Here is a 22148-nt window from a genome sequence, read left to right as displayed (position 1 = left end):
GAGCAACATGGCGGACACATTGTAGGCACAAATTTCCATCTTCTGATTCCAGGGAAATGTTTTAACCAGAGACAGAGGTGAGTAATAAAGGTGTCTGGATAGAAGATACAGTAAGTCTGTGGGAGCTGCCAATGCTTGTTTGTGTGTGAATCAAACAGTTCTCTCTACTGATGGTCTTTTTGGGCCTCTAGAGTCTGTGCGCTGTTTTTTTTCTCTTATTTAAGTCAGTTTCCTCTTTATTAAGTGCTTGGGGGAAAACAGGACAAGACCAACACATGGAATCATGGAAAATAACTCTAAAAACCACCTAGTGTCACATGGAAGTGTAGAAAAGTCAGGATAGTTACACTGAGGTAGCAGATATGTTATGGTGGGGCCAAGGTACACACGCTATGTTCAGGCAGCTGGACGGACAAGATGCTCTATGTCTGATCTCTGATTCATTTGCAAAAGTGGATTTCACAGCTTCCACAATACATTTCACACTGATGACAAACATTTCCAATATCTCTGTAGGTTTCCCGCTACGAGGTACACCACTGACAGCAAGGCTCTGAACAATGAATTTAGGTTCTCCTACAACGGCTGCAGACACACCCTCTTAATACCACCTTCTTTGTAGTGGTCCTCCACAGTGATAATATGGCCACCAGTAGCTCTACCACTTGATATGATGGTGGCTGCATCCAGAGGCTTGATGGTAAAGGGGTAAATCACATGGTTGTTAATACCTCGTTTGGTGAGTTTATCTGCTGCTACTAACACCTCATGTAAAGTGACACCAGCGCCAATCACAGTCACCCTGTCCGTATCGCTCTGACTTACAATCTTTGCTTGACCAATTTCAAACTTTTCTTCATAAGAATAGATTATTGTGGTATCCGGACGGCTGATAAAACAGATGCCTGGGACATTAGCGGCTATAGCAACTGCATACTCTGTGAAAACCCCATCACTGGGGTAGAAGACTGTACAAGATGGAACAGCACGGAACATGGCGAGATATTCCAAAGCCATCTGAGAGGGACCGTCCTTACCAATAGAGACTCCACAGTGAGAGCCACACAGGTTCACGTTGGACTGAGAGATGGCACCCATGCAGATCTGGTCATAAGCTCTTCTGAGGAAAGCTGCAAATGTGCTTACAAAAGCCACTGTGCGGTTGCAGGTAGAACAGCCCATAGCAACACTGACCATGTTCTGCTCACTCAAATAAAGCACTCAAATAAAGCACTCAATAAAACAGTCAGGATGTTAATTCTTGAAGATCTTAGATAATGTGGAATTTTTGGTTTTGCTGTCAAGGGCAACAACTCCATAGGCTTCATGTGTTGCAATATTGTCACCTAGTTTGTAGATTAGTGGGGTTGGCATTAATGTCAGTAATGCTAAACTCTGGAGCATCTCTTACTGGGGCTGAAGGGGTCACTGGATTATTGGTCTGGATAGGACCCTGGATCTAATTAATGATGGACTCCATCTTGTCTTTAGGCATTGGCTTCCCATGCCAGTTATCTTGATTTTCGACACCAGTAAGGCCTTTTCCTTTGTAGGTTTTAGCAATGATTGCGGTGGGCTTGTCCTTCACATTGGCAGCCTGCCCTAGGGCACAGTACAACTCCTGTACATTATGCCCATCTACAATATAAGTGTTCCACCCAAAGGCATCACATTTCTTCCTGTAGATGTCAGTCTGATGCTGGAGAGGAGTCGCCTTTCTCTGTCCCAGCGATTGACATCAAAGATTGCCACCAGGTTATCCAGCTTATAATGAGATGCAAACGCCATTGCTTCCCACACCTCTCCCTCAGAGGATTCTCCATCACCCAGAAGACAACACATGCAGTAGCTGGCTTTGTCAAACTTCTTCCCATTGTAAGCCATGGCACAAGACGCCACCAGACCTTGCCCTAAGGAGCCAGTGGCCACGTCCACAAGTGGTAATTTAGGTGTAGGGTGTCCCTCCAGGTCACAGTCAATCTTCCTTAGGTTAAGTAGATCAGATTCCTTGATGTAACTAGCCTTTGCCCAATTGCCCGGGTCAGCTGCATCATATTGCACGGTGTGAAAGAAGAGAACAGACAAGATTTCGTCAGCACTGTAGCAGGATGTGGGATGCCCAGAGTTGGAGGCACATGTTGCCGGATGGAGTGGATCCTGAGGCTATTGGCCACAACCCGGGGGCCCTGCAGGTACTTGGGCTTCTGGTAGGTGTCCATGCTGAGAAGGAGGATGGTGAGTAGGCAGCTGTGCCCTGGAACCTGTGCAGTGCTCCGTTATCTCTTATTTAACCACAGCTCAGAACAGTCATGGCACAATGGGAAGGCTTAAAGGTTATTGGGTCAAAATATTCACTTTACATTTTCTTGAAGGTGAAGTTTTCAAAACAAGGTTCTTTCTAAAATGATTCCACTATACTGGCACCTTAAGGGCAGTTGCATGGCACCCAAAATCTGAAGTCTAAATATAAGAATATACTATGGGTTGTATAGGCTTTAATTTTTTAGAGTGAAAATAAGGAAAGTTATGAAAACAAGAAAGAACCTTTCTCCGGTCTCTATAGAGTATAAAGAGGTGGAGTGGTGACCACACTGGGCAGCGGCTCCAGTTTCAGGCTGTGGCCTATTTAATGCAGCCAGAAGCTGGTGCATTATATGAGAGACGACTGCAGTTGGTTACTGACGCTTTTGGGGTGGCTATAGGATTACTGCTGGGCTATATCTGCAACGTGTACAGATAACTTCAGGATAAGGAGGTGTGAGCAAATACGGAGGAGGGGGTGCATTGCACAAGCTATAAATTTGGACATATTAGGTATTACAGCTACATGGCCTTCCATTTTCCTTTCCGTTTTTTTGTGGATCTGCAACAACAAACTAACATATGGATAACAAAGGGCGCGTTCACATGTTGCGCTTTGGTTGCGTTTCAAAACACATACCGCGTGTGAATGTACCCCTGCATTTCTGTAGCAGATCTGAATAGATAATTGTTGGCTGCCTGATTTATGACACTTCATGATATCACCTCAATCACATGCTGTAACATGCAGAAGGGGCGGTGGTGCACCGGTTAAACGGCGAAGAGGCTGCAACACTTTCAAAAAAGAAAAACATAAAATTGTGGAACAATTGCCTTAAGTAGCTCTTCTAATCCACATACAACCATTTGTTACCTACATGATTCAAAACTATGAAAAAAAATACTTTAAAGATAAAACACAAGGATGCAATCTCTATGAGGTGCCCTATTGACCCAGGAAGGACGTAGCAGTGTGAGACTAGTGGCCCCTGGGCAGCTCCGCCTCAGGCACACACAGGGCAGCGGCGCAGTATTACCCACGTGTCACTAGACTCAGGCTTCCACGAAGCTTCCGGGGATGAGAGATCGATTGCTCGTGGCTGCCAGGGGGTGGAGCCGATGGCCGAGTGGCTGCCTGACACATAGGCCGTACAGTGAGTGCCGGGAGCAGGGCGGAGGATGCTGGACTTCGCGATCTTCGCCATCACCTTTCTCCTGATCCTGGTGGGAGCAGTGCTCTACCTGTACCCGGTAATGGCTGTGTGTGGGGGGGATCAGGGGTCTGCCTCCTGTGTGCTGCACCAATCCCATCCATCAGGAAGTGGATGTCTCCATGTCAGCCTGGGGCCACTTACCTGCGCTCAGGGTGTTACACTGCCAGCACTGTCCTTCTGTATCATTGTATACATTCTCCCAGCAGCACATCACTGGAACTACTCATTATGAATGGAAGAAGAAATGGTGGAGCAACCTCCATCTTTACATTCCACTATTTTTCCATATGAGTCTATGGAGAACATGTTTATTGTATCCATTAGGCTATCCCAAAACGCAGAGTGTAACTGAAGGGTCCAATGCAGGTGTGAACTGGTCCTAAGCCGTAGTGTAACCTGCAATTCTTTATAGTTGATGGAATGTGTACAAATCCCATTCACATGCTGTATAAACCCCCTGTGTACAGTGACTGTTCCCTGCTGGAGGAGCAGCTTCTCTCAGTGATATTTACTCACCCGTTATTACCCACAATTTGCTTTTGGCTTTAGAAACTGCATCTGAAAAGCTGCACGTGTGAACACTCCCTACCGTCTGCAGGTGGTTTAGAGTAGATAGTATAAACTATCCCATTAAGAGTTTGCAATGACTGTAGCATTAATTTACAATCCAGATTAGATTATGTCAGGTGAAAAGACAGATTATGGTTGAAAAGTAACGATTCTTACAAATAGGTTATGAAATAGCACTTTAGCCTAGCGGCTCTCAGATCAGATATCGGCAGCGAGCAGATTGTGCACAGTTTTTTTTGTTTTGTTTTTTTTTAAAATATATATATAACTCTATTATATAACTTTTACTTATTCAGAATATTATCTCATTATTTGTTTGTTGTACCCTGGTTGAAGTGACTTACAATAAATTAATGTACGTATATGTTTTTGCAGTCGTGTGCTATCTGCTGATTCAACAGATGGCATGTGGATACTTTAATTTCTGTTGGCTCATACACACCATGGTTTTCATGGAGATTAAGTTATAGACATATTTCTCTTGTATTTTAGTACTATTTGTGCAAACACTGACCAGCCAAAATAGAATCCATGATCACTTTTGACCATAATTAACAGTAGACAGTGCTAGGTAAAGGATGTAACCATATCTTTATGTGTAGTGAGTAGCAGCTGAACTGTGAAAAGAGAATTTTTAATCCAGGATTGCAGCTCCTGCAAGTGCTCTATTAGGATATTTCAGGCTGAAGATCTTACTTCCCTTTGCAATGAACTGCTCCACAGCCCCTCCCCTCTGCTCTGAGTAACTGCTGTAAGTATTCATCCAAAATCATGATAGAGCTCCTACTCAGCACAGTGCAGAGAGCAGAAATCTCTTCAGGCTGAAAGACCGCCCAGAGCCCTCATAAGAGCTGCAGAGCTGGATAATAACTTCACTTTTTTCAGTCCCATCACTATTAACAACATAAACAAAGGTATTGTTACACATTTCTCCAGGTCTGCTCCCTGATGCTGTCCGAAGCTTCTTATGGTCAAAACCTCTGACTGATTCCCTCTGAAGAAAATATGTACCTGTACTAAGTATATGTACCTGTTCATTGGGGATAACAATTTGATTGATGGGGATCCTATCTTGTGAATAGGGGACAACAATTATACTTGATACAACCCCTTTAACACCTTTAAAGGAAATAAACCAAAAAATCAAGTATGATAAACCAGGGACACTTACTCATACAGTAGATCCAGCACCATGACTGTGGTAATCGTCTTATATTTGTTATTTGCTGCCTTCTTACTTCTAAAATCAGCTTTTACAATTATGCAAATGAACTAGACAGGCTCTGGGGGGCATTACCAGAGCCTCCCTGTGCTGTAGCTTCATAGGCTGTTACACTGTAGAAACACTCCCCCCGCCTCCCATTGTATGAGACAGAGGCAGGGGGAAGCACTGTGGAAGAAGAATGATACTGTTGCAAAATAACCAAAAATGTTATGCCACTTGGAAGACGGCAATGCAAAAATCGTAATCGTATCGACCCATAGAATAAAGATAACATGAATATTAGGCTATTCGGTGAACACCCAAAGGAAAAAAAAAAGTCCAGTACAGAATTAATGATTTTCTACTCCTGCCCTAAAAAAAAAGTTCCTACATTTTCAACAATAGGTGATACCAACCCCAAAATGGTAACACTGGAGAAAGCAAAAAAAATCCCATCATATGGCCCCAATAACAGAAAAGCTAAAATTTTGTAGCCTACAAAAGGCGCCAATGAGGAAACTAGAATCCTGGCAGCTGCAGGGCGCTCCTTCCCTTCTGCATCTCACTGTGCGCCCATAAAACAAGTAACAGTCACATGTGGGGAGAAATTGCATAACAAATGTTAAGATGGGTTTTTCTTTTTATCTTTTGGAAATGTGTAAATTTTGGCGATAAATGACCGTATAATCGACAAAATTTGCCCATTCTAAATTTCAAACATCTCAATGGGTTAACAATCTTCCTAAAAGCTGTTTCTGATAGTTTGAGGGGTGCAGATGGGTTGATTACATAGGGGGTTTTGATGTTAAATATGTAAAAATATGTTCCAAAATAGTCAATTCTGAAAATACTTAAAACCAATATTCAAGTTGTAAGCCGCATGGCATCAAAATAAATTACTGTATATACTCAATTATAAGCCGACCCTAGTATAAGCGGAGACCCCTAATTTTAACACAAAAACGGAAAAAACTATTGACTCGAGGGTGGGAAATGCATTGGTCACAGCCTCCCAGTATATAGCCAGCCCCAGTAGTATACAGCCTGCCTGCCCCTCCTGCCATAGTATACAGCCTGCCCTGCTTGTAATACTACTCCTTTAGGAAAAAAAGCAAACACTGTACTCGCCTTCCGACGCATATCGATGCTCCAGCATCGGCTACGTGTCCCAGCACGGTCCGTCGCAGGGATTGTGATGTCAGCAGCTCGCTGACATCATTGTGTGTGCCGAGCAGCTGACATCACGATCCCTGGGGGGCGCCGAGGTGACGTTTTTCAGCACATTTTTTGTGTTGGAAAACTTGGCTTATACTTCAGTATATACGGTATCCAGACATTTCAAATATTATGAAAATGTAAAGTAGACATATGGGAAATGTTATTCAGCAACTTATTTAGGTAATTTGGTAAATCTTAATGATTTTTGAATTTTGAAAATGGCAGATTTTTTTCAAAAATTCATTATATATATATATATATATATATATATATATATATATATATATATATATATTTTTTATAAATAAATGCAAAACTTCAGCCAATCAGCCAATATTTACCACCAAAATGAAGTACAGCATCTGGAAAGCTGTTTTAAGAAGAAACCTGCCGTACACATACATTTCTTCAATAAAAAATGTACTTTTTTTAAGATCATTTCCTATAGATGTATTCATATGGTCCCTTAGAAATGGAGAACAGCTGTCCTTGGATACAACCACCTCTGCTGGAGTGATTGCGTAAAGAAAAAAATTATTTTTGCATTTTGAATAGTTGAAGAGTAACTGCATTTCCTACAGCTGTCTTGTGTTAATGGACACTAAATCCAGTTAGATTTTTTTTTAAATAAGGGAGTGTACACATGACACTATTGTTGTGTTTACACTGCATCAGCAGCGCCCGGGCATGGGCTTGGCCGTATCCCATATGTGTATCCAGTGAAACATATCTGATAACTAGCACTCAGTGTCTTGTATTGGTTGTATTACTGCCTACTGATCGCATGGGTTTCACTGAAAACACATATGCTGATCGGGCCGCAACAGTAGCACCGCATATGAATGCACCCTAATATGCAATTGAAAAATGTGTATGTATGGCAGATGAATTAAATTTAATGTGAATGTCCAGATGAGAATATCCCTTTAAGTTGTTCTCTTATCTGATTACTAAAACAAATAGGTGGAATGGGGGGACCTTGTTGCAGCATAAGAAATATGTCAAGTTCTGGTACCAGAGAGAACTGTCAGGGAATCTATACAGAAAGTAATCCGAGCACCCCAATATGCAGAAAAGGATTTTATAAGGACATATGGCCAGACTTTCATACGTGAAGGTTTTCGGCTGGTACAACAGCCTTTATCAAACACATCGGCCAGTGACATGGGGGAGAAGGTGCAGCTTGGTGGCGCCTGGGAATAGTACTACTGTACTCCTAGAGATGGCGCTATCTCTCACTGGCCTATGTGTTTGATAAAGGCTGTTGTTTCAGCCGAAAACGTTCACACATGAAAGTCTGGCCATATGTCCTTATAAAAGCCTTTTCTGCATATAGGAGTGCTTGGATTACTTTCTGTATAGATATCTTGGAGTTGGATCCCTAATCCTGAAGCAGCCGCCAATATACCTGATGCACCGATACTGGTTTGCAGAGGTTAATTCACACCTGCTGATGCAGGGACTGACAGGCGCTGAATGACAATGTGACACTTCAATAGGCATGGATAAAAATAAGCTAAACCAACCATTAAAAATACACAAAAGAAAGGTGTCGGGCTTCTCAACAGTATCTCTTTGCATCATTTACAGAAGATAACACAGCAATAATAATGTATGCAATGAAATATTATTATTTAGAATATATTCTAAATACCGGTAAAGCAATACACATATTTGTTTTTTTTTTTGTTGTATGAGAAGGAGGAGCATGGAAGTGGTATAGTCGACAATAAAAACCAAAACGATTTCTTGCTTTGCACAAGAAATTGTATCTATTTCAGTGCTTCTTAGCCAGTTTTCTCGCATAGGGGATACATGTATGATATGAAAACAAAGCAGCTTATTCCCAAATATACAGAATGTATAACTCCATGTTATTGCTGCTGTGTTCCCTGTGGGTGACTTTTTTTTGTAGCTACACAAAGTGTGCCAATGTTATACACTTTTACTAACAGTTTTACTAACAGCAGTTTTTGTTGCTGAAATTCCTGATTTTGGAGGCTCCCATTACCCAACCAAATGTATTTGTGCCTTATTTCTGTGTCACTCAGTAGTTGTAATGTGACTCCATTCACTTAAATTACTTAAGGTGGTTAAGAGTGACACACCATGTATTCCCAGCCCAACACCGAGCCACTCCAGATCTGCACACAGCTCACTATGGGCTTATTTAGGCCAAATATTGAGTTTCTTTAACTTTTTTCTTAATTCTGTTTTTGTTTTTAGTCCTCGAGGCAAGCATGTGGTATACCTGGACTTGCCCCTACAGAAGAAAAGTGAGTTACACTGTAATAAAAATATATAAAAGATACATATTGTCCAGATTGTACAACAATTTTTATTTCCCATAAAATAATTAGTGATGATATATAGTGTATACAGGCAGTCCCCGGGTTACGTACAAGATAGGTTCTGTAGGTTTGTTCGTAAGTTGAATTTATATGCAGGTAGGAACTGTATATTTAATAATTATAACCCCAGCCAATTTTTTTTTTGTTCTCTGTGACAATTGGATTTGAAAAAAAATGTTGGATAATTATCAGATCCAGCATGAACAATAAAGCTTAACTGCAGACACCTGTGATAATTGTTATAGCTGTATATTGTAGCCTGGGACTAAAGTACAGTAAATTACCGACATCCAGGGCTCTGTTTGTAACTAGGGGTCGGGTGTTCTTAAGTAGGGAACCGCCTGTATAGTGGTGGACCTTGTATTTGAACTACTTGAACATTGTAACCGTACTAAGCAAAATACGTTGAACAAATAGCCCACATTAGATGAAAGCAAACCAATTTTCAACCAAGAAAAAAGTATGTTTTCTTCTGTTTTTCACAGCAGTTTCACAGCCCTCGTGGCATCTGTTTTTTACAATTCTTTATTATTATTTTTTTTCCGTAATTATCTGCAGTGAAAAATGTTTCAGATTAGAAACTGCTTTACTTTTTAATGAATTGGTCTCGCAGTTGGAACTGATTTATTTAAAAGTACTGCATCCAGCGCAGTCATGTGCCACCTACTCAAAAACCGGACAGCACACACCTGTTTTTCACTGTCATTGGCATAGTACTCAGTCTTTATTATATTAGACTAAACCGTAGCCATGACAATAGAACCATGTAGAGATCCATGTGCTGGCACTACTACATGTAGCCAATGTTTCGGGTTCTGCTTTTCTCCCTGCATTGATCTCCGATGCCCATATTCAATCTCCTTTGAGAATGTAGCAAAGTGTATTAGGACTGGGTAGAGCTGCATGCACCCAGTGGCAGCCAGATTTCACTCAATTTCATTCAATTGTGACTAGAACACCATAATAAATGCTTACCAAAACGCCCAAATAGGAACCATTTTAATGAAATGCAATGCCCGCTGTAGTATTACTTACAGACTTGTTTTCTCTCATCAGAGATGGAAATTTGCAGGACATTGTGAACAAGGGGAGTCTACACGAGTTCCTGGTGAATCTACATGAAAAGTTTGGTCCTGTGGCTTCCTTCTGGTTTGGTAGAAGGCTTGTGGTTAGTCTTGGGTCATTGGATCTTTTGAAACAACACATTAACCCTAACAAGACATGTAAGTATATAAACCTCTCACATATTGTATCCTGGTGTTATAATGCTTTATTACTAGGGCATCACATCCCCTACATAGCGGTCCTGCTCGTAGCTGAGAGCTCTATACAACTGTCCCAGCCTTAGAATTGCTCTTGGCTTATCTATCTGAATGTGAAATCTGCCAGACACATTTTTGTGTGTGTGTGTTAAGTTTTTTTTGTATTGTTACAGCTGACCCCTTCCAAATGATGCTGAAGTCACTCTTGGGCTACCAATCGGGAGTGATAGGAGAAGCAACTGAAAGTCACATACAGAAGAAGTTGTATGAGAATGGCATCAACAAGTCTTTACAGAGTAACTTCAATGTAATCGTAAAGGTATCGTCTGTGTTACAAACATTAATCCCTTTTAATCACGTAGCAGGTTTCTTAATTCAGATGACGGAAAAGTCAGTTTTTTGAATAAATATTCCATGTTATGGAATTTGGTTTTCCTGCTATAAGTGTCTGATCAGGGGGATCCAACTGCTGGTCCCCAAACACCCCTCTAAGTCAAGTGATGGTTACACATGTGTTGCCATTGCTCCGTGGGACTGTGTTAACATTTTGTATTTCAATCACAGGTCTCCGAGGAGTTACTATCAAAGTGGAGCTCTATTCCGCAATCCCAGCATGTGCCATTATGTCAGTATATGCTTGGATTTGCAATGAAATCTGTTACGCAGACTGCGATGGGCAGCATCTTTGAAGATGATCAGGAGGTTCTGAGATTCCGCAAAAACCATGATACTGTGAGTGTTATGTATGTGCGATTATGAGCTTTTAGTAGCAACTACACCTTTTCCATGATGCACAAGGATAAGGATACACATCTTTGAAACTGTGTCAATGCCATTTTTTTTAATTTCATTTGATGGCATTTTTAGGTTTTCCTGGCAGTAAAAATCATGAAGGAGATTAAAATGGTATCTGATATCTGTAACAGTTACATGGTGTTGCAAAAGCCAGAGCCAATGCACAGGCAGCCACCTACAGTGGAGCCACCTTGACCCTGTATCTTTCTAAGTGCCACTACTACCTGTATTTTTATTTTGAGGTTTCTGCTTGCAATTTTTAAAGCGAAAACAAGGAATGGATCAAAAATGGGGAGAATTTGCTGAGGACAGATATACCACTTATTTGGTTTTCAATCCAATCCTGGTTTTAGATTTATAAAACTTAACCCAATAATCTGAACTGGTAAATGCTGCCACCACAAGCTAAATATTGGGAACAGGCATTCTTTGGGACACCATCATTTTTCAAGTGTTAATGTCCTTCCTATTGTTGGCTGACGGTATTGTTTGATTGTTGGCAGCACATCCTACAGTCTAAACAACACAATGTACAATTGATACCCGCTGAAACTGTGCCAAACAGAAAGATGCAAGAAAAGCTAATGTGCAATAGAGTGTACAATGGTTATATGTAGTACTGCAATATTATAAATATAATTTTACCATTCTTTTTACATACTAGTTTTCTTCACTTTGTTTCTACACCGCAACAACATACTTATAGACTATAGAGTTACATACATTGATAGGAAATCATAGCTGAGTATAATGATATATTAATATTAAAGTGGTTTTCCCACGAAACAAGTTAGACCCCATCTTGTGGATAGGGCCTAACTTGCTGATCTTTGGGGGTCTCAGTGATCTGACCCTCACAGATTACAAGAAAGGGAGGTCCGATGTACCCCAGTCCTACACCTCGTCGCTCCCCGAGATGAGCAGCCGGCCCGGCTTCCCTATTCATCTCTATGAAGCTGGAGGAGATTGCCAAGCGCCGTACTCTGCACTCTCCCTCAGCTCCTTAGAGATGAAAGGGGCAGCGCGGACATGTGGGGCCAGCTGCTCTGCTCATCTCGGGGAGTGATGTGGGGTCTGACTGGGGTGCCCATCATCATCAGTGATAAGTGGAGGCCCATCACTGAGACCCCACCAATGAGCAAGTTGGGCCCTATCCTGTGAAAACCCCTTTAATTCATGTCTTAAAATCCCATTTTTCATTACCCCTATAGAGAAGTAAAACAAAATGATACAAATATATGTCATTTCAGATTTGGTCCGAGATTGGAAAGGGCTTTCTTGATGGATCTATAGAAAGAAGTCCCACTCGAAAAAAGCAGTATGAGAATGGTGAGTGGCTTGTAATGAATTGCAATTCTATTCCTTGTGAATTGGGGATAAATTGAAAAGTAGGGATAACCCATTTGAAGGAACACTTAACTCCTCCTCATCTTGATTATTATTTTTTTAAATTTTTTATTCCCTTTGACCCATATAGTCTTGTTACATATGATGACTGTGGTATAAGTAACACATTTCCCTCTTGTTACAGCACTGCTCGAAATGGAAACCATACTGAAGAAAGCAATAAAAGAACGCAGAGGGAAGAACCCTGGCCGTCATGTGTTCATGGACTCGCTATTACAGGGAAACCTGAGTGACAAGCAGGTGATTTTTCTAAAGAGGGAACAGTGTCATAAGAATTTTAAAAGGGATGCCTTGTATTTTTAGTGTTATTGCATGGGGCCAGTTCACTTAATCAGTTTTTTGCTTAAGTTATTGTGAGTCAAGTGTGAAGACCAAGTGTGATGAGGTGTAATGGAAATATCTGTACCTGTTCTACCTCGACTATTCTGTAAAATGTTGTGTATTAACTGCCAATGATCTTACTGCAGCAGATTACAGACAGTGGGGCTCGTTTACTAAGGGTCGCAGATCGCACTTTTGTCGGACTTTGTCTTTTGTTGGGGATTACACGGCTTTGACAGGTATTAAACGGTTGTCTGCGCTGGGATTGTGTTGCACACAATAGTTTTTAGCGCAGCTGCGCTGGCTTCATGCGATATTTGGGGGCGTGCCGTTGGACGATCCAACTGATTCGGACTGAGCGTGGCATTTATCTTTCAAATTGTGTCGCAAGCTAATTCACTTACATGCACCACTTAAAAGAAGGTGAACTCTGTCGGGCCTGAGCGGGGAAACTACACATGCAGGATATCAGGAGCACAATCTTAGTGATTCGCGGCAGAGTGCATTCTCGTCGGACAATGTACTTTCCGTGAACTCCAGCGAACGGGTAAGTAAATGTGCCCCAATGTGTCTAAGACCTTGGGTTACAGTCCTACACCCCAGCGGCTGCTACCCTGCTTACATATGGCGGATGTGATTCCCAGATTGATTGGTTACACAATTTTTCTAGTAAAGTCAATGTATTATCCTCAAAATGTATATCTAGTGCACATATCTAATGAACAGATATTAACTTGTTTAGCAACTGAAAAAAAAAAAAAAACTTGTGTGACCTCTGGGCTCTATGGGAACCTGTTACTAGCTGTATTTGTGAAAATGTGGTGACAGGCTCCATTTCAAAAGGTATATAGGCCATCTTTGCCTATTACTTTAATTACCTTTTGTGGGGCAGTTTCTTTGCCCTCTGGAGAAAGGGTGAAGTCATGGGATGCTTTGTGTGTAGCTAGCAGGTGAGCTGTTCAGGTCTGTGGATGCAGAAGTCTCTTGCAAAGAATGAGGTACAAGATTTACCCTGTTCCCTTTCAGTCCCTCCATCCCAGTCTGTGATTTGGCAGAACTTTTGTCTGTCTCTCTCCAAAGCTTAAGTTGAGTTATAGACTACTTTGTAGCTACCTTCCCCCAAGCCTTATAATACATTAAAATCAACACAATATGGGTGTCATTCCGTTTGCTATAAAAGGGGGAATCACATATGACAAGTTACACTTTAATTAATAACTTGATGCAATGAACAGGCATAGCTGATTTCACTATAGATTCTGTACAAAAAAACCTGACAGTTTACTGTAGAATACACATGGATGAGCTTTATTTCAGCGATCTGCTTTGTAAGGAGATAAATTTTTTTTCTGACCTAGATTGAATTTATTTATTTGTTGTCAGAATCTAAAGATTGTTTGTTTGTGTGATTTCTCCAGGTTCTAGAAGACTGTATGATCTTCTCCTTGGCAGGGTGTGTGATCACAGCAAATTGTAAGTTTTATACTGATAAATCCTGAAATAATCTCTTCTTTATTGCATCAGGGTCCATAGTATCTAAATCCACCTGGGGTGGGAAAATTCCTTACTACGTACACAGTCCAACAACCGATGCATTTGTCAAGAAGAGCATAAGATGTCTGAACGTATAGATGAGCAAATATAACTATTATGTGATCTACTACACAAGAGGCCTTTACAAACTTCTGACAAATAATATGAAGCCAGGAGTCTCTGCCTGTCTTCAGGACTACAGTCCCGTAATGTAATCATGTTAGTTGAGTGCTTTAGTCATATATGATGCCAGTTAATAGAAATGATGTGTCTGGAAAGCTGTTAAAGAAAATCTACCTTCAAAATCAAGCATGATAAACCCCTGACACTTCTAAAATCGACTTTTAAATTTTATGCTAATGAGTCAGAAGGGCTTTGGGGGTGTTACCAGAGTACCTCCGCCCTGTAGCTTCACATCCTGTTTCACTGTCTTGCCCTCCCCAATGTAATGTTGCACTTTACTGTGGTGAATTTTTTTAGGCGCAGCTATTAAAAGTTATGCTTTAGATGTGGTTAATCTGTTGAGTTGGCGCTTTGTTCCCCCTTTTGGTTTTGTATGAATTGAGTCTTGTAGTTGTACGATGTATACTTTCTAAGACTTGCCTTGTGTTTTGCAGTATGCACATGGGCCATTTATTTCTTGACGACTGCAGAAGGTGTTCAAGAAAAGTTGTACAAGGAGGTGACCCAGGTCCTTGGAAAAGGTCCTATCACAATGGAGAAGATGGAACAGCTTAGGTTGGTGTTTCTGAGTGATCATTTCTTATTTTGACTAATATGTCTAATGGTAGTTTTATTTTAGTTTTATTTTTGTAACACTGATAAGCATGTAGAAAACCTATTGCAGTGATTTCATGTAATTCCGCCTCAAGCCTTTCACCCCAACTGGATAGCACTTTTTGAAAATTTGTGTTAGAAAAGACTAGATTAGACAAGTCAACTGCTAAAATCTGTATTATTCCTGATAATTGGCATTAATCCCTTTATGTTACAGCTATTGCCGGCAGATATTGTGTGAAACGGTGAGAACAGCCAGCCTCACTCCAATATCTGCCCGTCTCCAAGAACTGGAAGGCAGAATTGACCAGCATGTCATTCCTAAAGAGGTAAGATTCAATAAACCATTCTCTCCTATTGTCCTCTTCATTACTGATTATTCTGGAAATATTTGTAAAGTGTTGGTATTTACTAGTAAAAATAATTACATTAAAGGGAACCTGCCAGCAGCAACACGCCTAATAAACCACTACTGTAGCTTTTTTGGCTACTAAAAGTTTGAAGCTGTAGTTGTAGTATACTTCTATTAGATAGCACAGCGTAATAGGCTGACTAATTCACTTACCTCATTCATGCTGCTGAAGGTAGAAGACTATTCTACTAAATCGGTCTGTGTAGACTAAACATCTTACAATTACTGGACACTTTAGAAATCCCTGTCTTATACTATATCTAATATGTAATTAATTTTTGTGTTTCCAGACGCTTGTGTTGTATGCGCTTGGTGTGGTCCTACAGGATATCACTGCTTGGCCATCTGCTTACAGGTAGGATATGTCCATCATATTATTTCCATCTTTTTAAACAATTTTTTAATAAATGCTTTCAACTGCAAACAATATATAATACATTACAATCATTTCTTCATTATACAATATCTTATTTGCATTTCACACTACATATCATATCATTTTCCATGTTTTGCCAACCGTGTGGTTGCATATAGCCTAGTGTGAATTTTATAATCCCCCCCCCCCCTCCTGCCACTCAGCCACTTAGATAATTAGCCATGGAGTACTTTAAATCTATTTTAATTTCCATATTATTTCCATCTTTCACATTTGTACTTTTTTAAGTATACTGAATGTAATTCAAATAATATTTCAGAATCTATTCATGGAAACAAAAACTCAGTGCAACCTAAAATGTACTGTGTTCTCTCCAGATTTAATCCAGAACGGTTTGAAGAAGAAACGGCTAAGCAGAACTTAACATTGTTAGGCTTCTCTGGAAGCCAAGAGTGTCCTGAACTTAGGTAAGCTGCTCTTTGGTACTTCGATCAACAACTAAAGTCTTAAAATTTAGATCTGGCTTTATTTGTGCCCTCAAACTTTCATACATACACATTTCTACTACAGTGTATCCAAACTTTCAAACACAAACAGCTCTGCTACATAGCATTCCTGGTATGTAATTGGATGAACTGGAGCATGTGATTAGTAACATGGGTATGACATCAGGGCAGGTCCTGTAGCTGCCAGGAGCTTTTACTGATCCTGAGAGTGCATGTGCTAGTAACCCCTCCCCCACACCCTTCTCTCCACTGTCTAGCTACACAATAACATGGCAACTAGTATACACAGCTAGCATCCTGCCTGTTAACTAACTGCTGCAGATAGGTAATGAGTGGAAAATAGAGAATTGTCTATTTTGGCTTTGTGCAGAACTAGGCAAAAGTTTTTATACTCTTAAAATTAAAACATCTTTCCAGTTTATAATTTTTTTTTTTAGATTTAGTTTTTGTAGTTCATTGTAATACCTTGGAGGAAAACAACTTTTTCTTTTTTTTTTTTTTAGTTGAGTGTTGCAGATATTTTAAAGGTTATTTGTACTATACACTTGTGTTCTCAACCATAACTATGGACTGAACATATACTTCATATTTGTACCTGTGATCCAGAGCTATATAAATGCTCTACAGACAGTGTACACTGTCTTGTAATGTAGCTGTCTTGGATTCTGGAATCACTAAATGATGGAGACAAACTAAGGCTGCATTCGCATGACCGTATGGGGGATGCACAAACGGCCGCAAGCTCCCATAGACTGTCCGCCTGGCTACGGCCCGCCGGCGTACACCGCAAGAGACTGAGGTCATAGTTTGTGTGCCGGCAGCGCACAGGAACCCAAATACTGAGCCGGAGGACAGATATAAAGAGGACCTGCAGAGGGTGTTGGAAAGGTGAGTACAGAGTTCATTTTTATTTTCTTTTATATAGGCTGGGGGGCTGTCTATTTACTCGGGGGACAGTGGGCCTGCTGGCTATATACTGGGGGGACAGTGGGCCTGCTGGCTATATACTGGGGGGACAGTGGGCCTGCTGGCTATATACTGGGGGGACAGTGGGCCTGCTGGCTATATACTGGGGGGACAGTGGGCCTGCTGGCTGTATACTGGGGGGACAGTGGGCCTGCTGGCTATATACTGGGGGGACAGTGGGCCTGCTGGCTGTATACTGGGGGGACAGTGGGCCTGCTGGCTATATATTGGGGGGACAGTGGGCCTGCTGGCTATGTACTGGTGGGGGGACGGTGGGCCTGCTGGCTATGTACTGGTGGGGGGACGGTGGGCCGGCTGGCTATGTACTGGTGGGGGGACGGTGGGCCGGCTGGCTATGTACTGGTGGGGGGACGGTGGGCCGGCTGGCTATGTACTGGTGGGGGGACGGTGGGCCGGCTGGCTATGTACTGGTGGGGGGACGGTGGGCCGGCTGGCTATGTACTGGTGGGGGGACGGTGGGCCGGCTGGCTATGTACTGGTGGGGGGACGGTGGGCCGGCTGGCTATGTACTGGTGGGGGGACGGTGGGCCGGCTGGCTATGTACTGGTGGGGGGACGGTGGGCCGGCTGGCTATGTACTGGTGGGGGGACGGTGGGCCGGCTGGCTATGTACTGGTGGGGGGACGGTGGGCCGGCTGGCTATGTACTGGTGGGGGGACGGTGGGCCGGCTGGCTATGTACTGGTGGGGGGACGGTGGGCCGGCTGGCTATGTACTGGTGGGGGGACGGTGGGCCGGCTGGCTATGTACTGGTGGGGGGACGGTGGGCCGGCTGGCTATGTACTGGTGGGGGGACGGTGGGCCGGCTGGCTATGTACTGGTGGGGGGACGGTGGGCCGGCTGGCTATGTACTGGTGGGGGGACGGTGGGCCGGCTGGCTATGTACTGGTGGGGGGACGGTGGGCCGGCTGGCTATGTACTGGTGGGGGGGGGTGGGCCGGCTGGCTATGTACTTGGGGGGGGGGGCGGCTGGCTATGTACTTGGGGGGGGGGGGGACGGTGGGCCGGCTGGCTATGTACTTGGGGGGGGGGGGGGGGACGGTGGTCCGGCTGGCTATGTACTTGGGGGGGGGGGGGGACGGTGGGCCGGCTGGCTATGTACTTGGGGGGGGAAGACGGTGGGCCGGCTGGCTATGTACTTGGGGGGGGGGGGACGGTGGTCCGACTGGCTATGTACTTGGGGGGGGGGGCGGTGGAACGGCTGGCTATGTACTTGGGGGGGGGGGGCGGTGGAACGGCTGGCTATGTACTTGGGGGGGGGGCGGTGGAACGGCTGGCTATGTACTTGGGGGGGGGGGGGCGGTGGGCCGGCTGGCTATGTACTTGGGGGGGGTAGTGGGCTGGCTGGCTGTATACTGTGTGGACAGGGGGCTGGCAGACTATTTACTGGCTATAGGCGGTGACCAATGCATTTCCCTTCCTAGGCTTATACTCAAGTCAATAGGTTTTCCCAGTTTTTTGTTAAAATTGGGTACTTCGGGTTATACTCGGGTTGGTTTATACTCATGTATATACGGTATATATTATAATTCTGAATATTGGGACTGTTTCTATCCATTCTGTATTTTAAATATCAAATTTTAGAAGTCTTAGAGCGTGGTATTATTTTTTTTCTTGAAAGTTTTTCGTACTCTTTGGGATGTTAGAGTTAATGCCGTTATTCCTTCTATTATCATTGTTTCTGAGGTTGAGTGCCACCACAAACTTACAGATAACCCCTAGTTACAGACAGACCCCTCTGCCCACTTTGACCTCTGGTGAAGCTCTCTGAATGCTTTACTGTAGTCCCAGACTGTAATGAAGCTTTATTGATAACCCAAGCGCCCATGAAAGCATAAGATTTTGAAAATCCAATTGTCACAGGAAAAAAATAATTTTGTCTGAAGTTACAATTCATGTTAAGAGCAAACCTTAAAGAACCTATCATGTACGTGACCCGGGGACTGCCTGTATGTTTTATGTGGATTACCTGCACTAGGAGAAGGATCAAGACGCCCCAGATCTCCTGTGGATTTACTGCACAGAACCACCTTTCAGCCATGATTGACCTCTTTGGTGTCCATCTCATCAGGTTTATTTTATTGGACATCTGGCTTATCTGCATATTCCCTCTGCTTTTCCACATTATTCTATGCTCGTTGAGGCATATATAGCGGCTTCATGGTCCTGCTGAGTGGGACTCCCATGAACAGTTGAGTGTGCTTTGTTCTTTTACAGCGGTCCTATGTATTGTACAATGCCTTACTGTATGTTTCCTCTCTGTCTTAGGTTTGCCTACATGGTAGCAACAATACTTCTTAGTGTTCTCGTCAGAAAGCTGCATTTACTGCCTGTGAAAGGTCAGGTTATGGAGACCAAGTATGAACTTGTGACTTCTCCGAAAGAAGAGGCTTGGATTACTCTATCAAAGAGGAACTGAATGGAGCAGACACAAGCACTTCCTCTTCATCTTCTTTAATTTCTTGTTCATCCCTGTACCGACCATCTAATATTATCCTTTGAAGGACAGACAATTGCACCAGGAAACGAGACCAAATGAAAGCACACACTTTCTTACCAGACAAAAGAACTGTTACAGAGTTTATATGAACTATGTAGTTTTTTATCATTCTGTAAAGCTGCCACTGCCCAAGCTATAAAAGGACCAAACCTTCTCCCCAATGTGGTGGCCACTAGGCACAAGGTTTGCAGGTAAAACTGCAGGTTTACCTTTAAACTTGTTCACCCATTGATCCCCCTCATGTGGTTGAGATCTCAACTACGGTACTTTTGTTCCTACTTGAAAAATCAAACTGTGACTGATCACCTTATTGATAACCCTACACCAATTAGGGGGAGTAAGCACATTACATGGATTGCCCATAACACAGCAATATTACTCCAATGTGACTCAAATTTGCACTTTCTTATGCCACTACGTATGTCAATCCTAGACAGTCCAAAATCAGTCTGGTATAAGCTGTATGTGATACATTGCTTTTTCTTGAAAGCACAACTAAGGGGTTTTTTATATATATATTATCGAGATCTTTAGAAGTTGGCAGTGAAAAATCTATTGCACTTGTTTAGTTTAGATAACAGCACAGGATCATTACAGATATGTGAAATGTTGTATAGGTAAAGAATGGGAACTTCATCTCAAATTTCTTCTCATAAGTCTGCAGTCACTTTTTTTTTTTTTGTGGAGAAAACTTTAAGATTTCTCCAACAATGATTGTGCCCACACTATCCACATTTAAAGTACCCATGTCAAATACAGGGCCCGTGGTCTGAATCCAACATTTACTTCATCTAAAAACTTTTGTCTGTAACTGTAATCATGGAAACTGGATTATTGTGAGTCTTAAACCCAAACAAATTATTAGTACTAAAAAACACTATAAATTCTTATTTGAATATACATGTAATGTTCTTCCAGGGAAGGTCATGGTAACCCTTGGAACAAAGTGCTATCTGCCAAAGAACCCCATGTGTATCTGTCCCCCCCCCCTTTTTTTTTTTTTTTATATATAATAAATAGGCACTCGTGGACTCTGTGCTGCTGATCCTGGAACATATCATGGTTAGGCACCAAACTGTTCCTTTTGTCAAAAAATCTACTTTAGAAACTCAGGTGCTAGCTTCATGTCATAGCTTACGTTCGGTGGTCCGTCGAATTATAATTATGCCCACCTCCTCTTTCGCGGGCCTCTTCCCCCTGCCTCCGAGAGCTGGCGACAGACCACCGAACGTAAGCTATGACATGCTTTGTGCAGCGCTGCGTAATCTGTAGGCGCTCTATAAATAGAGAATTATTATTATGACGTGAAGCGAGCACCTGAGCTTCATTTGAACATTATTTAAAGTTTATTTTTTGACAAAAGCAGCAGTTTTTGTGCCAAACCACAATATCTTCCAGCATCAGCAGCACAGAGTCCAAAAGTAAGTGCCTTTAGTTAAAAAACCTCAAATACTAGTGGTAGATTTCCTTTAAATCTGATTCCTTTCAATCCGGTTCAACATTTTCCACCAACTTGTTCATGATTATATTCTCCCCTTTATTTTGACTCAGTATATACCGTATACCAATTCCATGTATCTTTGCCTATAATGTGGTGTTGTGCAATTCCTTTATTTCCTATACTAGTTAGCCAAGTGGGTGTTACCAGCTAGGGGCTAATTGTCACATACAATGTTTGGGGGTTTGGATCTCTACAGAGCGTAGAAACATTGGAAGACTTGTTATATATGGACATATAAAGTAGCCCCTATATTCAGTATTACTGTATGAAACCCGTGCCAACCCAAGCAGATGTATCTCTGCAGGGACGTGGTGACCCATGCTACCTGTCCTCTTTGAACACACTATTTTTGTAGTAAACTGTATAATAATTTTTTTAGGGTACAATGGGTTGTCCAGAGTCTCTTTTTCTGCAGTTTCTAGATTTGTCCGGTGATAAATGGGATTGTATACCTTTTGTGCCTTTTTTAAAGAATGACCTGCCTTTGTAACATCACTGCCGTGTAATTGTATTTGTAGCAAATGATGGTCAGAGAATACAGAAGAAACACATTTTCAATATAAGATGTATTTTCTATGTGTATGTGGTATTGTTTATGTGCAAAACAAATTCATTTTTGATCTTTTGTATAAAATATCAATCCTGGTTAAAGGAACATTCCTGTTAAAGCTAATTCATTGAATAATACCTGGTGCAGGGCCTGGACTTCTTTTCCCTGTATTCCTAGAAGTCCAGCTCCTCTCTGTATAATTAAATGAATCATCTTTGACTGGAGTGTTCTTTTTAATTGTGATGTTTTTAAAAGGAGAAATCCACGGCTGGTGTCGCAGCACATCTAGCACATCCGAGTTGTTAAATATGCATCATATGCAGTGTTGTAGTGTCATCCGTATTAAATCAATCTCTTTTTTTTTT

General features: G+C 42.1%; 2 protein-coding genes and 1 pseudogene across 5 annotated transcripts in view; 1 reads left to right on the top strand and 2 right to left on the bottom strand.

The window, feature by feature from the left end:
• LOC140075358 (alpha-aspartyl dipeptidase) overlaps positions 1 to 4052 on the bottom strand; it is a 13370-nt gene extending 9318 nt beyond the window's left edge. The window contains exon 1 of one of the 4 annotated variants that reach the window (XM_072121143.1): positions 4032 to 4052. The gene's annotated coding sequence lies outside the window, so the exon portion shown is untranslated. The other 3 variants (XM_072121139.1, XM_072121142.1, XM_072121141.1) reach the window with 3 other exon arrangements.
• On the bottom strand, positions 275 to 2234 carry LOC140074609 (transketolase-like protein 2; annotated as a pseudogene).
• Positions 3369 to 22148, top strand: CYP20A1 (cytochrome P450 family 20 subfamily A member 1). The gene is made up of 13 exons (XM_072121138.1): positions 3369 to 3552; positions 8734 to 8783; positions 9915 to 10081; positions 10294 to 10439; positions 10685 to 10852; positions 12166 to 12244; positions 12447 to 12562; positions 14062 to 14116; positions 14794 to 14914; positions 15171 to 15282; positions 15656 to 15720; positions 16119 to 16208; positions 19501 to 22148. The coding sequence occupies exons 1-13, from the start codon at positions 3481 to 3483 to the stop codon at positions 19649 to 19651; spliced, it is 1392 nt and encodes a 463-aa protein (XP_071977239.1). The 5' UTR covers positions 3369 to 3480; the 3' UTR covers positions 19652 to 22148.

This window comes from Engystomops pustulosus, chromosome 8 (genome assembly GCF_040894005.1).
Source record: "Engystomops pustulosus chromosome 8, aEngPut4.maternal, whole genome shotgun sequence".
Taxonomy (NCBI): domain Eukaryota; kingdom Metazoa; phylum Chordata; class Amphibia; order Anura; family Leptodactylidae; genus Engystomops; species Engystomops pustulosus.
Note: the sequence above shows the minus strand (reverse complement) of the source record. Positions and strands in the feature narration are given on the sequence as shown.

Bases quoted from the DNA above. Each gene is read 5' to 3' on its own strand.
- CYP20A1 (XM_072121138.1), top strand. From the start codon at position 3,481: ATGCTGGACTTCGCGATCTTCGCCATCACCTTTCTCCTGATCCTGGTG. The intron at 14,117-14,793 runs GTAAGTTTTATA...TGTGTTTTGCAG, and splicing joins GTGTGTGATCACAGCAAATT to TATGCACATGGGCCATTTAT. The intron at 15,283-15,655 runs GTAAGATTCAAT...TTGTGTTTCCAG, and splicing joins AGCATGTCATTCCTAAAGAG to ACGCTTGTGTTGTATGCGCT.